At 50.4% G+C, this 18750-nt stretch overlaps 1 protein-coding gene across 1 annotated transcript in view; it reads right to left on the bottom strand.

Moving 5' to 3' along the window:
• LOC135233036 (collagen, type I, alpha 1a-like) overlaps positions 1 to 18750 on the bottom strand; it is a 126488-nt gene that overhangs the window by 22896 nt on the left and 84842 nt on the right. Inside the window, exons 12-14 of the mRNA XM_064296144.1 lie at positions 16486 to 16561; positions 15306 to 15446; positions 15107 to 15176 (exon numbers count right to left, since the gene is read on the bottom strand). Coding sequence (XP_064152214.1) covers positions 15107 to 15176; positions 15306 to 15446; positions 16486 to 16561 — 287 coding nt within the window. The remainder of the gene's footprint in view (positions 1 to 15106; positions 15177 to 15305; positions 15447 to 16485; positions 16562 to 18750) is intronic.

The following is an 18750-nucleotide window of genomic DNA, read 5'->3' as shown; positions in this document are numbered from 1 at the left end:
ATGTTGAACAGCCAGTGTCAAAGACCTTTGGATGTTATGACATGGTGTCAGTTCCTGCCTGCTGTGGGTTCATGTAGCAGTGAGGTCTAATGCTACAGGTTCAACCCCACTCAGGTGCTAAGCCCTGAGAGCCTGAGCTGGGGTGTACTGGGAGCTGCTCTGCCTGCAGCCTCAGCTTCTACCCACCTCCCCACCATGTGGCCCATGCCTGCCTCTCTCCCTGCCTTCCTTCTCTTGGCCCCTGTGGTTCTTTGCAGGTGGTGGAGCTGGGCCCTGGACCCTGGCACTATTGGCTGCTGACCTGATCTTTCCCCTTCCTCACCTTCCTGCCTCAGCCCTCTTTCTGGGGCAGAGCCTTGTTCACAGGATCCCTTGGCCATGGGGACTTGGGCTTGTAGAGGCCCTGGAAACCAGGACTACAGTATGCCCTGGCCAGAAGCCTAGACACACATATATACACACATGTACATATATTTAAATATACAATTTTATTTTACATAGTTGAGTTTATGCTATATAGATGTTGTATATCCCACATTACACCATAAATACTTCCTCTTTCTTTGTGAATTCTTTAATATCACTTCAAAGATCTTTACCATCTTTTACTGAGTCATTCTTTTAGTGTCGTTTCTGGTTACTCTCAATTAAAGGTAACCTGATGAGTTTCCTTGGGCATAAAGCTTTGTCCACACTTTAGATTGTGTTCTTAGCAAAGACCCCGGATGGGAGTAATGGGGCCAAAATTGGGACTTTTGGTTTTGGTCTGGAGTAGACACCCATACCCCCATGATGTTGGGATCTGGGCTTCCTTCACCTCCAGAAGCCCTACTGTGAGCAGGGAAGGCACCCAAACAATGTTTTAGGCAGTGAGTGACTTTATTTCCTCCAGTCAGAATTGTCTTTGATTACAACAGACTCTTTGGTTCCTTTAGGGAGCTCCTGGCTGGACCTCAGATACTGGGAGCAAATTGCCGAGAGAGTGGGAAGGTCTCTGGCTTGTGGGGTCAAGTTCCCAAAATGCTACCAGATTGGAGGTTTGACACCAAACAATGGAATGGCTCAGGACAGTAACTACTGAGCTTTTTTTTTTTTTTTTAATTGTGCTTTCAATGAAGGTTTACAGAGCAAATTAGTTTCTCATTAAACAATACACATACTGTTTTGTGTCATTGTTTGTCAACCCCACAACATGTCACACTCTCCCCCTCTCCACCTTGGGTTCCCCATTACCAGCTTTTCTGTCCCCTCCTGCCTTCTTGTCCTTGCCCCTGGGCTGATGTGTCCATTTAGTCTTGTTTTTTTAAATTTTTTTTTTTATGGGCCTATCTAATCTAATCTTTGGCTGAAAGGTGAACCTCAGGAGTGCCTTTATTACTGAGTTAAAAGGGTGTGCAGGGGCCATACTCTGGGGTTTCTTGAATCTCTGTCAGACCGGTAAGTCTGGTCTTTTTTTGTTAGAATTTTGTTCTGCATTTTTCTCCAGCTCTGTCCAGGACCCTCTATAGTGATCCTGTCAGAGCAGTGCTACTGAACAGTTTCTGAGGTTCCTGCTTTACAGTTTGACAAACGGTTTTCTAGTACATCTCCAAAACCTTTGCAAGGCAGATGTCATTATTGTCCCATATTCTAGAGCAGACAACTGAGGCTCAGATTAGCTAAGGCAGGGCTTTTCCTTTAAAAAAAAGATTATTGTGATGAAATACATACAATAAAGCATTTGCCATTGTAACCACTTTTAAGTGTACAATTTAGTGACACTAATTCCATTCACCATATTGTGCAACCGTCACCGCCATCCATTTCCAAATGTTTTTCATCACCCCAAACCGAAACTCAGTGTCCCTTAAGCAATAGCTCCTCCTTTCCCCGTCCTTCCAGCCCCTGGTAACGGCTAATTAACTTCGGTCTGTGCATTTGCCAGTTCTGGATATTTCATGCAAGTGGGATCATTCAATAGTTGTCCTTTTGTGTCTGACTTATTTCACTCCGTATAATGTTTTTAAGGTGCATCCATGTCTGAACTGTTTTTCTCTTTATGGTTGAATAATATTCCGTGGTATGTGTATGCTGCATTTTGTTTGTCTGTTCATCTGTTGATGGACACTTGGGTTATTTCCACCTTTTGGCTATGGTGAATAATGCTGCAGTGAACATTGGTGTACAGGTATCTGGTGGAGTCCCTGCTTCCAGGTCTTTTGGGTCTATACCTAGGAGTGAAATTGCTGGGTATATGGTAATCCTAGGAGTACTGGTAGCACAATGGTTAAGTGCTCAGCGCTAACTGGAAGGTCCGTGGTTTGAACCTATCCAGTGGCTCCAAGTGGGAAAGGCCCAGAGGCCTGTGTCTGTAAAGATTAAACCCACGGCCATCAAGTCGATCCTGATTCATAGCAACCCTGTAGGACAGAGTAGAACTGTTTCCAAGGCTGTAATCTTTGTGGAAGTCGGTGTCATATCTTTCTCCCATGGAGCAGCTGGTGGGTTGGAACCACCAAACTTTCCATAAGCAGCCAAGTGCTTTAACCACTGCGCCACTAGGAAACACTATAGGGAAGTTCTCCTCTATCATATTAGGTCACTATGAGTCAGAATCGACTTGACAGCACCTAACAACAGCATGGTAATTCCGTGTTTAACTTTTCCAGAACTGCTGAACCGTTTTCCACAGCGGCTGGACCATTTCACTTTCCCCCTGCCGGGGATGAGAGTTCCAGTTTCCCCACATCCTCACCAGCACTTGAACTTGAAGGCAGCATTTCTTCAACTGGATCGTGCATACGAATCACCAGGAATCCTGTTAAAACACAGATTCTGCTTCAGGTGACTTGGGGTGAGGCCCGAGATCCTGCATTTCCAGCAGACTCCCAAGTGCAGCAAATTCTGCTTGTCTGCAGACCATGCATGAGTAGGGAACTTGGTCAGATCACACCTGTCCTAACAGGCTGGATTGGAGCCCACGTCTGTCCAACTCCAAAGCACGTGTGGTCCCCATGTAGAATCCTGCAATCCAAACAGGAAAGCGAGACCAGAGAGTTGGAGGCTGCAGTTGGAGGGAGAGGAAGGCTTTGTTCAGGGGAGGCGGCTGCTTTCTCCAGGCCCACCCCTGCACCTCGAGGCTTAATGAAGAAGAGAGGAGGGAGGTGGGTTGTCTCCTGAGTAATGAAACTTCACAGCCAAGCAGCCATCAGTGGGTCTGTTGGAAAAATTAATTTTTTAATTAAAAACATCTTTTTTTCCCCTCTTCTTTCCCCATTGCTTTAATGTCTCAGTCTGGAGTAATTATGAATTGCTCTGGGGAGACTGAACTTTAGAAAAATTGTTGGTGCGACTGCCGAGGAATTTATCTGATTAACTTGGGCTCAGCCTTTGAAAAAAAAGAAAAGGGGAAGTAAAAAGAAAAAGGGAGGGAGAAAGCACAAGCTTTCAGTCTCCTTCTGGCACAAAACTTAAATCACAGCATCTGGGAGACCAGTTGGACCTGGGTACTGGCTCCTTCAGGCCAGGCTGGGGCCAAGACAGGGAAGGAGGAACTGAACTTACTTTCCTGGCATTCCCTGGGCCCCCACGCCCAGGGTCCCCATGCCCTGTCTGCCCCAGGGGCCTGGATATGTCATTCTGGCTGACTGCTTCAAACTGGGAGATGGTGTCTTAGGTTGGGTTTCTGAGAAGCAGAGCCTGTTTTCAGGAGATTTATTGAGCGAGTGTACAAGTGATACCCAGGCGGGAGTGAGGGGAGCAGGGTAGGACAGGGGAGAAGGTAGGCAAAGACGTGGGTTTAGCTGAGGTCTCGTCCCAGCCTAATCACCTGGGGAGAGGTGGAGCGTCCCAGCCTAATCACCTGGGGAGAGGTGGAGCGTGAGTAGCACCGCAGAATTGTCAGGAGGCAAGAGGGGGGCTTTTGTCCCTGGCAGTCATGGCTGTGGGTGGCCCCTGGGATGGGGGAACATAACCTCCCAGGCCTTTCCTGGTAAGGCTGCTCCCCTTGGCTGAGGACAGTCTCCAGAGAAGAAAGAGGCAGCTGAGAGTTGTCAGCAGCGAGCTCTCACAGCAACTGGGGGTGAGTGTGTGGGCTGGGTGAGGCCCCAACAGCACTTGCTACTGGTAGGTTGGAGGGGGAGCCTGGTGGGGCTGGCGAGAAATGCATGGATTCAAGAGCTATTTAGGAGGTAGAATTGATAGGACTAAGTGAGTGACTGAATGAGGGGATGATGCCGAGTGACTGAAAAGGTAACTCCCACGTTATCTGTAGGGTGATGGGGTAGCTGGGGGTGCCAGGCTCTGAGATGTACACCAGAAGGTAGACCTGTGGTGGGGGTGGGTGATTTGTTATCTGGACATGGTGGACATCCAGGTGAGGTGCTGGATAGGCAGCTGAGTGTGCCGGGTCAGAGCAGAGATGTGGGCACCATCTCAGTGGAGGTGGGAGAGGATGGGTGCATGGTGTGGGTGCACAGGGGGAGATAAGAGGGAAAGCACGGAGCCCCGGCGAGCCCACGCAGTTGGGGTCGGCAGAAGACAGAGAGCCCAAGATGCAGCTTGAAAAGGTGCAGTGAGAAAGGCAGGAGGAAAACGGGGCAGGATGGGATCCCTGAGGCCACCTCTTCCCTCCTCTGACCTCCCAGGTGTGTTGGCCTCAGTTATCCCTCCCTTGTCCCTCCCGTCAGTGAGTCTTTGTGGATGAAGAAGGAGACAACCATGAGGAGCCTCACTGGATTGTTATCACCTGGAGGCCAGGAATTATGTCTATCTGGGACCCCAACACCTTATCATGTTCCCTGGCACATAGTAGGTGCTCAACAAGTCTTTGCTGAAAATTATACTAGCTAACACTCATATAGCACCTACCACGCACCAGGCACTGTATAAACTCATTTAACTCTATGAAGAAGGTGCTATTTTTATCCACATTGTACATACAGATGAGGACTTGGAGGCACAGAGAGATTAAGTAATTTACTCAAGGTCACACAGATGGTAAGTGGCAGAGCTGGGACATGACCCCAGGCATTCTGACTTCCCAGACCCATGCTCTTAGCCCCTGTGTGAATGAATGAGATTTTATGTTATTCTGTTTGAGACCAGGACACATGACTGTTTTACGTAGCACACGTACATGCAGCCACATTTACATGCAAGACGCAGAGGACAGTTCTCGTCTGCTGCAGGAAAGGTTAGCTCACAGCCTTGAGGAGGGACTGTTACTGTATAGCCCTCTCCTCACATTAGACTGGCCAAGGTTACCCCAGACTTAATTCATTGCTGTCTATTGCCCCGGAGGAAAAAGGGCTACTTGGGGAGGAGAGTAGGGGACAGGTGGAAAGCTCCAGTGTCAGGCAGGACACTTTCCAGTTCAGCTCTGTCATGACACAGTGTGGCTTGGGCAAGTCACTGTGCCTCTTTGAGCCTCAGTGTCCTCATATGCAAAATGGGACTAATTATCCTTCTTTCCCAGGGTTTTTGTGAGAGTTAGAGATAATGTGTGGTCACCACGAGTCGGAACCCACTTGATGACAACTGGTTATTTGGAATATCTGAGTAGTGCAGATGTTCAATGTGCTAGCTGCTAACTGAAAGGTTGGAGGTTCGAGCCCACTCAGAGGTGACTCAGAAGAAAGGCCTAGCAATCTATTTCCAAGAAATCAGCTACTGAAACCCCACGGAGGACAGTTCTACCCTGACCATGTGGGGTCTCAGTCTTAGTTATCTAGCGTTACTATAACAGAAACACTGCATTAACAAATAGACATTTATTTTCTCACAGTTTAGGAGGCTACAAGTCCGAATCAGGGTGCCAGCTCCAAGGGAAGACTTTCTCTTCCTGTCGGCTCTGGAGGAAGGTCTGTCTCTTCTGAGCTTCTGCTCCTGGGCAATCTTCATGTGGTTTGGCATCTCTCTTCCTCCATCTCTGCTCCTTTCAGTCGCTTGTTTAATCTCTTTTATATCACAAAGGAGACTGACTTCAGACACACCCTATACTAATCCTGTCTCATTAACATAACAAAGACAACCCATTCTCAAATGGGATTATAACCACAGGCATAGAGGTTAGGATTTACAACACGTATTTTTTGGGGACACAATTCAATGCGTAATAGTCACCATGAGTCAGAAGCGACTCAATGGGAAGTGGTATGTAGTATACACAGTGGGCGCTGCTAATATGTGGAGACAGCCCCAATGCCCCATTTTTCTTATTTTAGCACCTCTTTCCCTTGTATTGGAAAATGTAACTATTGCCCTGCAGTAGATGGGCATCTTGTAGCTAACAACTGCCTGGCTCTGCTATCTGGGTGTTACAGACACGACATTAAGGGGCCTGTACAACTAGGTGGCCACTGATCACCCCTAACTCAGCAAGTGTAGAGGCTGAGGGAAGAGACTAGGAGCAGAGATAGGAAAGAGAAACTCAGGGCTAGGGGTGTCCAGACTCTTCTGGCCAGGGGCATCTGAGCTGGCAATCTGTAATCGCTCCCACTCACGACCACCACTAGGGAGAGTGGGGTCACAAAACCTCCAAAGATGAGATTAAGGAATCCTGCTGGGGACAGTCATCAGCTCAGCTGCCCTGAGGCCTCCAGGACTTCCTCATTACACAGCTCCAGGGGTGCCGCTCACACAGAAAACAACATGAACAATGCCCCCTGGAGCTGTGCAATTGAGACTTGAGAGCTCCTTTTGGCAGCAGTCTCAGGACTCTACAACTGGCTGAGAAGACTGGGGAAGTGGACAGGACTCTCGTTGGGTTCGCCTGCTGCACCCAGGGCAGGGCAGAAGCCTGTCCTGTTATTGTTGTTAGGTGCCATTGAGTTGGTTCTGACTCATAGCGACCCTACATGCAACAAAATGAAACACTGCTTGGTCCTGTGCCATCCTCACAATCATTGCTATATTTGAGCCCATTGTTGCAGCCACTGTATCAATCCATCTCGTTCAGGGTCTCCCTCTTTTTGGCTGATCCTCTACGTTATCAAGCATGATGGCCTTCTCCTGGGATTCGTCCCTCCTGATAACATGTCCAAAGTAGGTGAGTCTTGCCATCCTTGCTTCTAAAGAGCATTCTGGCTGTACTTCTTCCAAGACAAATTTGTTTGTTTTTCTGGCAGTCCGTGGTATATTCTAGGTTCTTCATGGACGCCATAATTCAAAGGCATTAATTCATCTTTGATCTTCCTTATTCATTGTCCAGCTTTCTCATGTGTATGAGCGGATTGAAAAAACCATGGCTTGGGTCAGGCGCACCTTAGTCCTCAAAGTAACATCTTTGCTTTTTAACACTTTAAAGGGGTCTTCTGCAGCAAATTTGCCCAATGCAATATGTCGTTTGATTTCTTGACTGCTGCTTCCGTGGTCATTGATTGTGAATTCAAGTAAAATGAAATCCTTGAAAACTTCGATCTTTTCTCCATTTATCATGATGTCACTTATTGGTCTAGATGTGAGGATTTTTGTTTAAAATCAGGAAAGGTGTTCATCAAGGTTGTATCCTTTCACCATACTTATTCAGTCTGTATGCTGAGCAAATAATCTGAGAAGCTCTATTATATAAAGAAGAACAGGGCATCAGGTTGGTGGAAGACTCATTAACAACCTGCAATATGTAGACGACACAACCTTGCTTGTTGAAAGTGAAGAGGACTTGAAGCACTTACTGATAAGACCAAAGAATCCCACTTCTGAAGCCAACTGTAAAAATGGTGGCTTGGGGGAAGGAGAATGAAGATCAGTAGCCCAAGGCTGATTCCTGTGAGGTGGAGGTTAGACATACTTCCTTTCTCCAACCTTTTTACCAATTCTGACACCGGCTGTCCCTCCCATGGCACCCTTTACTCCTCTGCTGAGTTCGATAATTCATTGCAATGTCCACACAGAACTCACAGACCATACTTACAGTTATGGGGTTTATAAGGGAAGTAACAGGTTACAATTCAGGATCAGAAATGACTCAGGATACAGTTCTTCGATCAGGACAGCCTATTCTCAGCCATGCTCGTAGGCAGGCCTCTCTCCGTTCCTCAGCCCCTGGCCTAGCCTCTGCCCTGCTCTGGCAAGTGTTACAAAGACTTTTAGCTCTGCCAGTAAGTGCGCAGGAGCACCCTACTTCTCCAGGAAGCCTCCTACCCAAAGGCACTCAGCTCTTTTGCTCCATAGGTCAGCACACCCACTGTGACTGCCTTGCTCCGTGGGCCAGAAAGCCCACTGCGCTGTCTCGTGCTGGTCTTCTGATTCTGCCGCCATTATTTCTCTGCTGCTGCTTCTTGCCGTCTTGCAGTCTCCAGTGTTAAAACTCTCTCTGTCTCCTAAGTCTAGGATAATCTCAGTGCAGGGACCCTAGATCCAAAGGACATCTCTTCTTCTTGATGGTAGTGAGGTCCCCCTACACTCTGCTTTTGTGGGGTCACAGCCTTGTGGAGAGAAGACATGTAAACAAATAGGAAGAGTCTAATGTGACCAGAACTGTGATAGATGGTGCGCAGGAGGCTACAGGAGCGTAAAGATGAGCAGGAGAGCATCTGAGAAGATAGCCTATACAAGGTGATCCCTGAGATGAAAATTGAATGAAGAGTGGGGGTTACCAGGTAGAGATGAGGGAAAGGTATCCGAGGTGCAGGTGCAAAGGTTTGGAGATGCGCAGGGGCTGGGCTAATGAAGGAGGCTAGTGTGGGGCAAAGGAAAGAGTACTGGGCAGAGCAGAAGTCAGTAGACCTGAGTCCTGGTCCCAGCTCTGCATCTAAGTACCTGATGGAGCAAGAACAAGCCCTGGCCCTTCTCTGGGCCTTAGTTTCCCCATCTGTATAATAGTAACTGGGCTACATTGTTCTAATAGCCCCTCCAGCTTGGGAGCTCTGTGGCTTCTCTCAGGTGTGGCTAAACCCCTCTCTACCTTTCAGGAACTCACCTGGGGACACAAGCATTGGGACTGCCTAGAGAATGTTTACAGCTTTTCTGGGTAATTCAGGCTCAGCCCCCTGAGTGCTGGAATCTTTTGCTTTGTTGCAAATAACTCTGTCTCCAAGCTCAGACTGAGGGTGTGGTCCTATCTTCCTGGGATGGCCAAGGTTGGGATCTGCCAGGAGTGTGGCTGAAACTGAATACTCCTAATGGGAGTGCCTCTGCCTGCCCTGGCTGGGGGACTTCTGAGCCACCTCCCACATCTTTCTGAGGACAGCCAGCTCTGCCATTTCCCTCTGCACTGGCTCATTTCTTCATGGCCGCTTGCTTCTCCTTTTTATTACCGTCTCCAACCAATCAGCTTACGCCTTCCCGCCTATGAAGATATTGACCAATCACACTGTGTCTGGCTCCTCCGTTGCTAGGTGCTGAAGGCTGCCATCTCACTGCCAAAGAGCTTGGAGTTTTAAAAGTCCAATCCTGGGTCTGGAGCTAATCCTGGGACAGCAAAAGGAGGCCTGGGCTGGGGTCAGGACACCAGGGCTTCAGGCCCAGCTTTGCCAAGGGCTCTGCCCCCTCCGAGCCTCAGTTTACATATCCATAAAAAAGGGGCCATGATCGGTGAGGCTCAGATAAAGGGGGATGGTAAAGGCTCTGTGAACTGTGAAGACCCTCCCAGGTCCTTACCCAGCTTCAACTTGAAAGCACACGTGGGACAAGGATATTCCAGGTAGCCTGAGAGGGGAACTTTAGGCCAGAGGGAGTCTGAGCAGCCTCTGAAAGGAGGACCCTTTGGTCCTTTCCCAATTCCCTGCAATACCATCACCTGGAGATCTTTCCAATGCAGCAATGGAGACCACTGTCTTCTCCCTGGATGTGCCTCCTGGAACTATGAGCTGGGGGTGCCCATTGTTGTCCAGAGGAGGGGAGCTGCCTTGGTAAGATGACGATAATGGTAGTGATGATGGCAGCTGATGATATTTACTAAGCACCTACTGTTTGCCAAGCCCTGGTTCAAATACTTTACATTATTAATGACAATGGGAGCATCCACTGAGCACTCACCATTATCCTATCACTTTACACACAGTGTCTCAGATAATTCTCATAATTATATAACAAAGTAAGTTTTATTATCTATTGAAGAACTGAAGCCCAGAGAGGTTAAGTAAGGGGCCTAAGGTTACACAGCAGAGATTCAAACCCAAGCAGTCTGGCTCTGAAGCCTGTGCCTTGACTCCTGAGCTGGGTCCAGCCCAGCCTCTTCCCTGACGGTGTGTGACCTTGATAAAGTCCTTTCCCCGACCTGTGCCTGAGGACTATTACCTGTCCAGTGAAGGGCCTCTTTTCCCTGAGACCTGAGGGCTGTCCGTCCAGCTGTTGGCCAGGATTTTTATGAGCTCTGCTTTTGGGTGCCAACCTGCAGATGCCAGAGCTGAGAATGGGCCCTCCACCTCCCCCTGCACTTGCCCCAGTCCAGAGCTACAGAACAGCTTATCTCATTGAGACATGTCCTTTACATGAAAATTCAGACGTGCAAGAAGCCATGGACAGGGATGGGGGAGAGGTGCATTAATTCATGACCCTCACAAAAGGATTACCCTGGCGGGGGAGGCGGTCTAAGAAATAGCCCCTCTATAAGTGTTTTCGTTAGATTGTACACTAGGGCCCTATGAGTCAGAATCGACTTGATGGCACTTAACAACAAAAATGTGTGCGTTTAAGGTAATGGTCCATGGCCACAATGTTGATTTACCTGCCTGAATTTCAAGCATGAGTCTGGAGCGTCAGGTCAGCTTTGGGGTCTCCAGAATCCTCTCCCACAGCCAGGAGAGGTATTTCAGGACCCCAGAGAGTGCATCAGACTCCTGGGAGGTGGTGGTACCAGGAGACTGGGATTCAGAACTGGGCCATCCTGAGAAATCATTGTATGCATGGGACCTGGGGCCTGAGGCCCTGGAGGAAACATAACTTTCCCAAGTTGTTCAGTGGATCAGTGGCCTCATGTTCACCTCCCACCAATTGACTGTCCTGGAGTTGTGTCTACTGGACAGAGGCAAAGGCAAGAGTGGTACAGCTTGCTTCTCTGTGCCATGTCTACAAATATGCAGGTGTCTCACTTTCTGTACTCTAACAAGTGTGTGCAAATAGGAAGTCTGTAAATCAAATCCTGCCCCTGAAATCATCTTGGGTGGCTCTGGGCTTGGGGACAGCACTTGACTGTTTGATAGGCAGAATGGTGAATAGTTTTGATCACAGCCTTTGCAACCTCGCTGCCTGGGTTTGAATCTTGGCTCTGCTACTCCCAGGCTGTGCAATCTTGGGTGTATTACTTAACTCCTCTATGTCTCAGTTTCCTCAACTATAAAATGGGGATAATAAAACACCTAGTTCATAGTGTTGTGGAAATTAAACATAATACACATAAAGCACTTAGAATAGTGGTTGGCATGTAATTAGTATTGTAAAGTGTAATTAAAAAAAAAAAAATTCAAGTGTTTTTTGCCCAGTTCTGTAAGGCAAGGCGAGGAATACTGATGATTGCTAGATTCTCCCCACGGTAGCCGTGGTCTTGCTCCAGGATCAAAGGCTGGGAAGTGGCAGATGTTCCCTGGGCTTGTAAACTGATGGATTGTCTGCAAGGCTGTCTGAGAAAATGTTGGTTTGGGAGCTGGGAGGCTTTCTGCCCTGGGCCAGGGGCTCTGGGACCCTGAAGAGAGGCTGGATCCTGGTGCCAGCTTCCTCCCTACTTCTGTCTTCTTTGTAGTGGTTCCAAGTGTGGTCTTTAGAGCCAAAAAGACCCAGGTTGAAATCTCGGCTCTCCAGCTTACAGGCATATGACCTTGGCAAGTCATTCTTAGCCTCTTGGAGTCCCTGCTTCCTCATCTGTGAACAGGTATAACTGTACCCTCAGAGGAGATTGCTCAGAGGATTAAATGAGAGGATGTAGGCAAAGCCTGAGCACATGTGGTAAGCACTGCGTAGTGGTGGCTGTTTTCCTAATGTCCCTGTCTCACTCTGGGTCTCTGCCACTCCCCACTCCCTCCCAGAGGGTGGATTTCTTGCTCCTTCTCCTTAACTCCCAGGCTCCGTCCATTCCAGGGACTCAGGGTCCTTCAGAGCTGGCCCACCCAGGTGCAAACCTTATGGAGAGAGGCTTTTAAAAGACAAGAGGGTAAGTTTTATTATCTCTTGAAGAACTGAAGCTCAGAGAAGTTAAGTAAGGGGCCAAAGGTTACATAGCAGAGATTCAAACCCAAGTGGTCTGGCTCTGAAGCCTGTGCCTCAACTCTCAGCCCAGAAAAATTCTGTGTGTGACCTAGAGAAAGTCCTTTCCCTCCTCTGTGCCCGTTTCTCATGGCCTTACCACTTTTCTCTGCCTTGTCTTAACATCAATGCTTTGGATTTCTAGACAATTCCTTTGTCCCTTAGCCCTGGTCAGGTGCCCCTCTCCATAGCCAGCTCTGGCCCCTCCAGGAGCAGGTAGTGAAGGATTTACCTTATTAAACCAAAACCAAACCCGTTCCCATCGAGTAGATTCCGACTCACAGCAACCTTAGAGGACAGAGTAGAACTGCCCCACAGGGTTTCTGAGGAGCGCCTGGTGAATTCAAACTGCTGACCTTTTGGTTAGCAGCTGAACTCTTAACCACTACGCCACCTTATTAGCAGCTCAGATTTAACAAGCATGAACTGAGAGGGTTCTAGGCCTTATTATATGGGTTATCTCATTTATAATTAGCATTTAATTAGCATATACTTCCTGTCTAGCAATATAGGAAGCACTTTACATACCTTATGTTTAATCATGCAGCAGCCTTTAACCAGTTGCTGGTGAGTCAGTTATTACTCATGGCAATTCCATGTGTGTCAAAGTAGAACTGGGCTCTATAGGATTTTCAAGGGTTGCTTTCTCTGAAGTAGATCACCAGGGTCTTTCTTCGGAGGTACCTCTGGGTGGACTTGAACCTTCAACGCTTTGTTTAGCAGCTGAGTGTGTTAACCATCTGTGCCGCCCAAGAACTCCTCAGCAGCCTCTAGATGGTAGCTATTATTACTAATTTTAATTTACAGGAGAGGAAATGGAGGCCAGTAAGGTGGGGTGATACTTGAGCCTCAAGGACTAAGCCTTGGAACCAGAGGGCGGAAAAATTGAGCTAAAGCTGAGGAAGTACTTAGCACAGTGCCCCGTCCCTCTGGGTTCCCCTTGCAAGGCTCCTGGCCTGGATAACTCCTCTTCATGTCCCTTCTCCCTTGTGTATGCAGCTCTCCCAGCTTCTATCCGGGAATGCAGGGAATGCATGAACTTGCATTTGAGCCAGGCACAATGCTGGAATTTCAGGCACTGTGAGAGGGGACCAACCAAATCAAAACTAAACCTGTTGCTGTTGAGTCGATTCCAATTCATGGTGACCCTATAGGACAGAGTAGAACTGCCCCAAATGGTTCCCAAGGAGGGGCTGGTGGATTTGAACTGCACACCTTTTGGTTAGCAGCTGAGTTTTTAACACTGTACCACCAGGGCTCCAAGAGGGGACCACTGGCTCCAATTATGGCTAAGCTCCCTTCTCTCCTGCTCCTGTGGCCACTCCCAAGTGGGACTTCTAAGGGTTGGGTGTGGAGTCACCATGAAGTGATGTCTGGTTTTAGTGAACTCTTACCAGTGAGTTATTCATTCTGCCCAGGAGTTTGAGCACAGCTTCAGCCCCTCACTCCTCCTCTGCAGCCTCTCCGGGCCTGGGGTGTGGGGGGAAGTGGGCTGGAGCTTTAGGAGACCTGGGTTCCCTTTTGCCACTGTCATAGGCCCTGACCTTGACCATGACCTCCCGGAAATGTCCACCTAGGTGTCCTGGATGCTCAGTCTAGTTCTACTATGGACAACTCCCCATGGGGCCCAGGGCATGTTCTTGTCCCTTTTTGGGCCTCAGTCCTCGTCTGTAAAATGGAAGGGTGGGACTGGCTGCTCTCTGAGGGCTCTCCAGTCCTACCACAGGATGGAGCAAGTACTACAGGGAATCCCCCTCCTCCCTCTGCCTGCCCCATCAGAGGGCGTGTGAAGGCTGGGGACAGAGGATCTGGGGGAGACAGGATGTGGGGATGAGGCAGAGGGAGGAGCCTGGCATGGATCCTAGCTCTCTAGCTTGGGCAAGTGTTGGACTGGAGTATTGTCTACTGAGATGGGGAAGAGAAAGAGGCAGGAGTGGGTTTGGGGAGAGATGACAATTTCCCCTTTTGGATCCATTGATGTGAGGTGCTTAAGAGATGTGTCTAAGCAGTAAGCATGGAGCTGAGCTGGGACCAGGGATGTCTGCTTCAAAGACATGCCACCCCACACAAAGTGTGCAGGGCAACCAGTTAGGCCACTGGGGCCAGGGAGGGGTCAGATAGGATTTGTGCTCAGAGTGGGGCCAGCAGTCAGAAATGTTGGGGATTGGAAGAAAGGAAAACTTAATCAAGGAGGTCTTCCTGGAGGAGGTCATCATCTATTGTGCCCTGTAGATATTTACAGAGGGTGATGTGGAGGGGGGTATTGGGGGCAGGAAAGAAGCATAGTTGGGTGGGTCTTTGAAGGTCGTGCTCAGCAAGGTTATGTCACTTGCCCAAGGTTACACAGCTAATAAGTAGCAGAGTCAGTATTGCAGCCAAGTCTGCCTCACTCCAGGGCCCTTGTTCTCAACCCCACAAGATACTGCTCTCAGGGTGTGGGACCTGGCTGGGGCAGAGGAGAGGGCCAGGAGCCAGAGAGTGGGGTGGACTGTCTCTCCCAATTCAGACCAACTTTCCCCACCCCATTCACAGTCAAATTCCAGCTAAGCAAAGAGAGAGCAGAACTCTGTCTCTTGAAGTCACAGTACACAAGACCTGGGAATGTCCCAGTTTTAAGACAGAGCTGATTCTAGGTATAGGGTTATCTTTGGATGTAGGTGGTCTGGGTAACTATTTAGCATCTGTGTGCTGAGGTGCACCCAGAATTCCTCTTACCCCCCAAACTGGCCTGCTTCATGCCTGAGAGCCCATTAGTGCCCCCTGACTTTGGAGTAAGCCTCGCTCAATTGGGCTCCTCCCCTGGGGAGGCACGTCTTTGGCTCCTCCCATTTCACACCGAGGGGATTTATCAGATGTATCTCCCCAGAGCAGGAGCTGAGGACCCTGGAGGGAGATCCTTCCTCCCAGATTTGTAGCAGGCCAGTCTGCCAGCAGGGCACTGGCTCACCTGGCAGCAGGGCAGGAAGTTGCTGGGCATACTGGGCTGCGGTGGTGGCAGCAACGGTGGACGCCAGCCGCTCACAGTGAGTGCGCAGCATCAAATGGGGTGCATTACCCTCAATGCAAATTAAAAATTAAAATTAATCAAACACTGAAATTGATTTCTTTTCCGTCTGTTTGCTCTGCTGTAACAGTCAGACGCCTACCTGCCCACTCAGCCCAGCGTGGCCCAGCCTCATGCCCAGGGTTTGCTGCGACAGGCCTGGGGGAACCTCAGGGTCCTTACTCCAGACTTGAGAAACAGGATCAAGGTCACCCAGCCAGGTCCCAGCCCCTGTACCCTGGTGCTGGGCTTGAAAAGGGGGGCAGGCAGAAAAAGAGCATCATTCTACTCCAAAGGAAAGGCCCATGCTAGGCTGGGTTGCAGACCCTAGGGAATATTCCTGGGGCTATCATTAACAGATACCGTGAGCCTGACAAGTCTTGTTCCTTCTCTGACCTCAGTTTCCCTGCCTGTGGAATAGGGAGAGGGGATCAGCCAAAATAAGTCCCTCCTGGTTCCTGTGCCTGGGGGCTGGTCTAGCCTCCTCCAGGGGGATGATCTCACACCCCAACCCTGCCCCAATCAGCCAGGAGCCCTGGCTTCCTCTTACCCTAGCCAGGCTCTGACCCTGCCGCTTATCAGCTGTGCAATCTTGGGCAAGTCGCTTAACATCTGAGTCTCAATTTCTTTATACATACAGTGGGGATGGTAATATGAGTGCATGGCAGGTCTGTTCCTGGGAAGCAGACTCTGAGGGAGACCAGCATGCAGCAGGCTTATTGGGATGGACACCTGTGGGAAAGTGAGGGAACCAGGGTGGGGCAGAGGGAGAAGTTGGGCTGCCATGCTTCCACAACAAAGGCCTTAGCTGAGCCCTTGGGGAGCTCTGCCTCTGCAATGTTCCTGTAGGGTTGTCCTGAGTTGGGACAAGAGGTCCAGGCCTTTCTGCTCTGTTTTGACAATGCACACTTCGATGCATGCTGCCCCTGGAAGGGGCAAGGCCTTGGAGGGGGCAAGGCCTTGGAGAGGCCAAGGGAGAGAGAGTCAACCAGGGCCTCTCAGCCTCAACAGTCCCAGCATCAGGGAGAGGAGGGCTTCAGCCTGAAGGAGGATCTGGGCAGTGCACTGTGGTGTCCACAGCACACTACAGACAATTGAGGAAGGCTGTTGTCAGGGATACCTGGAACAAGGTTGTGAAGCTTGGCAGGGAGTCGGCACACAGTAAGAGACCTTGGGGTCTCCTCCATTTCTGCCCTCACCTCCAGACCCTCACCACTCCTGAGTCTTCTATTCGGAAGTGCCTGTCACTTGGACTCCCTCTGCTCCACCCCCACCTTTCTCACCTGGGTGCCCCCAACAGCCTCCTCCTCAGGTTCTGGCTCCAGTTTCACCCCCTCCAACCCATCCTCCCCATAGGAGCTGGAGGGAGTGTCCACAAATTTGGATCTGATCATATCTCTCCCCTTAAAACCTTCAAAGTCCAACATTCTCCTGGCCCTGACCCCTGTCCTGTCCCCCGCCCCCCAACCCAGTGCATCTCACCTGCTAACCTACCACTCCCTCAATAGCTAGGGGGCTTTCTCATATTTCTGTCCTTGCTGCTGCAGTCTCTCTCTCTCCCTCCCTCCCTCCTTTCCTTGCATCCTTGCATCATCCACGTGGCTGGCACATGCTCCCTGAACCCCTGAAGTGGGCAGGCCTGGGCTGGTGGGTGCTGAAGATCCAGAGGCGAGCCAGACCCAGTCATGCCCCCTCCCCCAGGGCCTTCCTCCCCATGTGTCCTCCAAGAGCAGCCATCCCCCCGGCCTTGGGATAGCCAGATTTGGCTGCTGCCTGCACAGATGAATGCCCCAGACTCCCCCCTCTCCTCTGAGGCTCAGAGCCTGTCTCCACGGGCTCCCAATCTCAGTTCTGCGACCCCGCCTGCCTCCAAGCCCCCACCCAGACGTGGTGCCCACTCGAGAACTTGGAACCTCAGCCTTCCTCTGTGGACATGGCTGTCTGTGCGCCTGTTAGCCCACAGCCTGTGAGTTCCCTGGGGACAGGGCCCTACTGGGCCTGGCTCAGAGCACACCCTTGGTGAATAGTAGTTGAATGGCAGGTCTGTCCCTGACCTCCAACCCCCACCCCCCACCCCATGGCCTCTCCAAATGGCAGCTTAATCCCACTTCTCAGGACTCAACAGGGTCTCCTCTCTGCCCAGATCTCTGACACCCACCACTCCTGCTGTCCCCTAGCACCACCCTTTCCTGACCCCCCTGTCCTGTGACTGTGCTGGACTACAGGTCCCAGTACTCATACTGACTATAACCCCATGCCTCAGTTTTCTTTTAAGGGAGCCTTCACTGAGAAGGCACACACGAGAGTTTTGTGGCCAGCCAAGCACTTTCCCTGTTACAGGCAATGGTGATTATTCTAGAAAAGCCTGATTCGACAGAAGTGTGGGTTGACCTGGGCCCTCTCAACAAGCTGCTTCATGAGCTCAGGGCCCCCTGCTGACCTGGGGACAGCACCTTCGGGCCATGGCAGCCTCCTTAGGACAGGCTTTTAAAAAGACAAGGCAGGCTCAGAAGTGGCAATTGCCATTTGGAGGTGAGAAAAAAGCCTCCCATGAGACGGAGTGCAGTGCAGCTGGGAGTGGTTCCACCTCCAGCCACTTTCTGGACACCAATAGGAGCACCAGGGGAGGGGAGGTGGCACCCCGCTGAGTCCTGCTTCCTGGTGGTACTCCCACCCCAGGCAGGCTTCAGTCTGGGATGAATCGAGGCAGGAGGGCTTGTTGTGGTGGTTGGGGCCAGCCCCTTCTCTCTGGAGCCTCAGTTTCCCATCTATAAATGGGGCCCATAAGCCCGTCTCTGCCCACTGGCCCCTGTGAGGGTGATGTCGTCATTATTGGGGAGGTGTGCTGAGTTGTTGGAGAGGGCCAACTGGCTTAGACTTTCCAGGGGGAAGTTTTATGAGGTCAACTGGTGTGTCTGCTGCCCTTCTGTGGGACGACTTTGGGGTTCCAGGAGGGTGCTTGACAAGGGAGAAGAGCAGCTTGTGGTTATAACAAGAATTCCAGTGTCCTTCACCCTCTTGCCTGGGGAAGCAGAAGGAGTAAAGAGTTACACCCTTTCATAGATGGAAAAGCCAAAGGTCCAGGGATCCAACTCAGCTTTTACAGGCCCCAGCGGGACTCACAGGATCTGATGCAGTCAGCGGGCTAATGGGGAGTAGACGGTGAGGGGGTAGTGAAGTTGGGGGAGGAAGAGGAAGGTTCTTGGCATGCCCTGTTTGGGGAGGGCTCAGCGGTAGAGAAGGGATGTGAGAGGCACTAGGTCGAGGCCAGCTCCAGGCAGCCCCCTTACCACCCTACAGAACTCTAGGCCTTGGAATCTGGCTCTGGTGGGGTCATATTGACTGTTGTATCTTCTCCATTTCCTTGTTACAGGCTATGACCCAGGCTCAGCCAGAGATATCAGGAGATGATCGTTTCAGCCTTGACTTTATAATTATGGGGGCAGGGAGGGGCAGGTACTGCCCAAGGTCATCCAGCTAGGGTCTCAGTGCAGGCCGAGCCAAGGTCCCTTGACCCCTCACCATGCTGCCACTTTGGTCACCTTGTG

Source organism: Loxodonta africana, chromosome 13, assembly GCF_030014295.1.
Source record: "Loxodonta africana isolate mLoxAfr1 chromosome 13, mLoxAfr1.hap2, whole genome shotgun sequence".
NCBI classification, from domain to species: domain Eukaryota; kingdom Metazoa; phylum Chordata; class Mammalia; order Proboscidea; family Elephantidae; genus Loxodonta; species Loxodonta africana.
The sequence above is the reverse complement of the archived record's forward strand: the minus strand, read 5'-3'. Positions and strand labels throughout refer to the sequence as shown.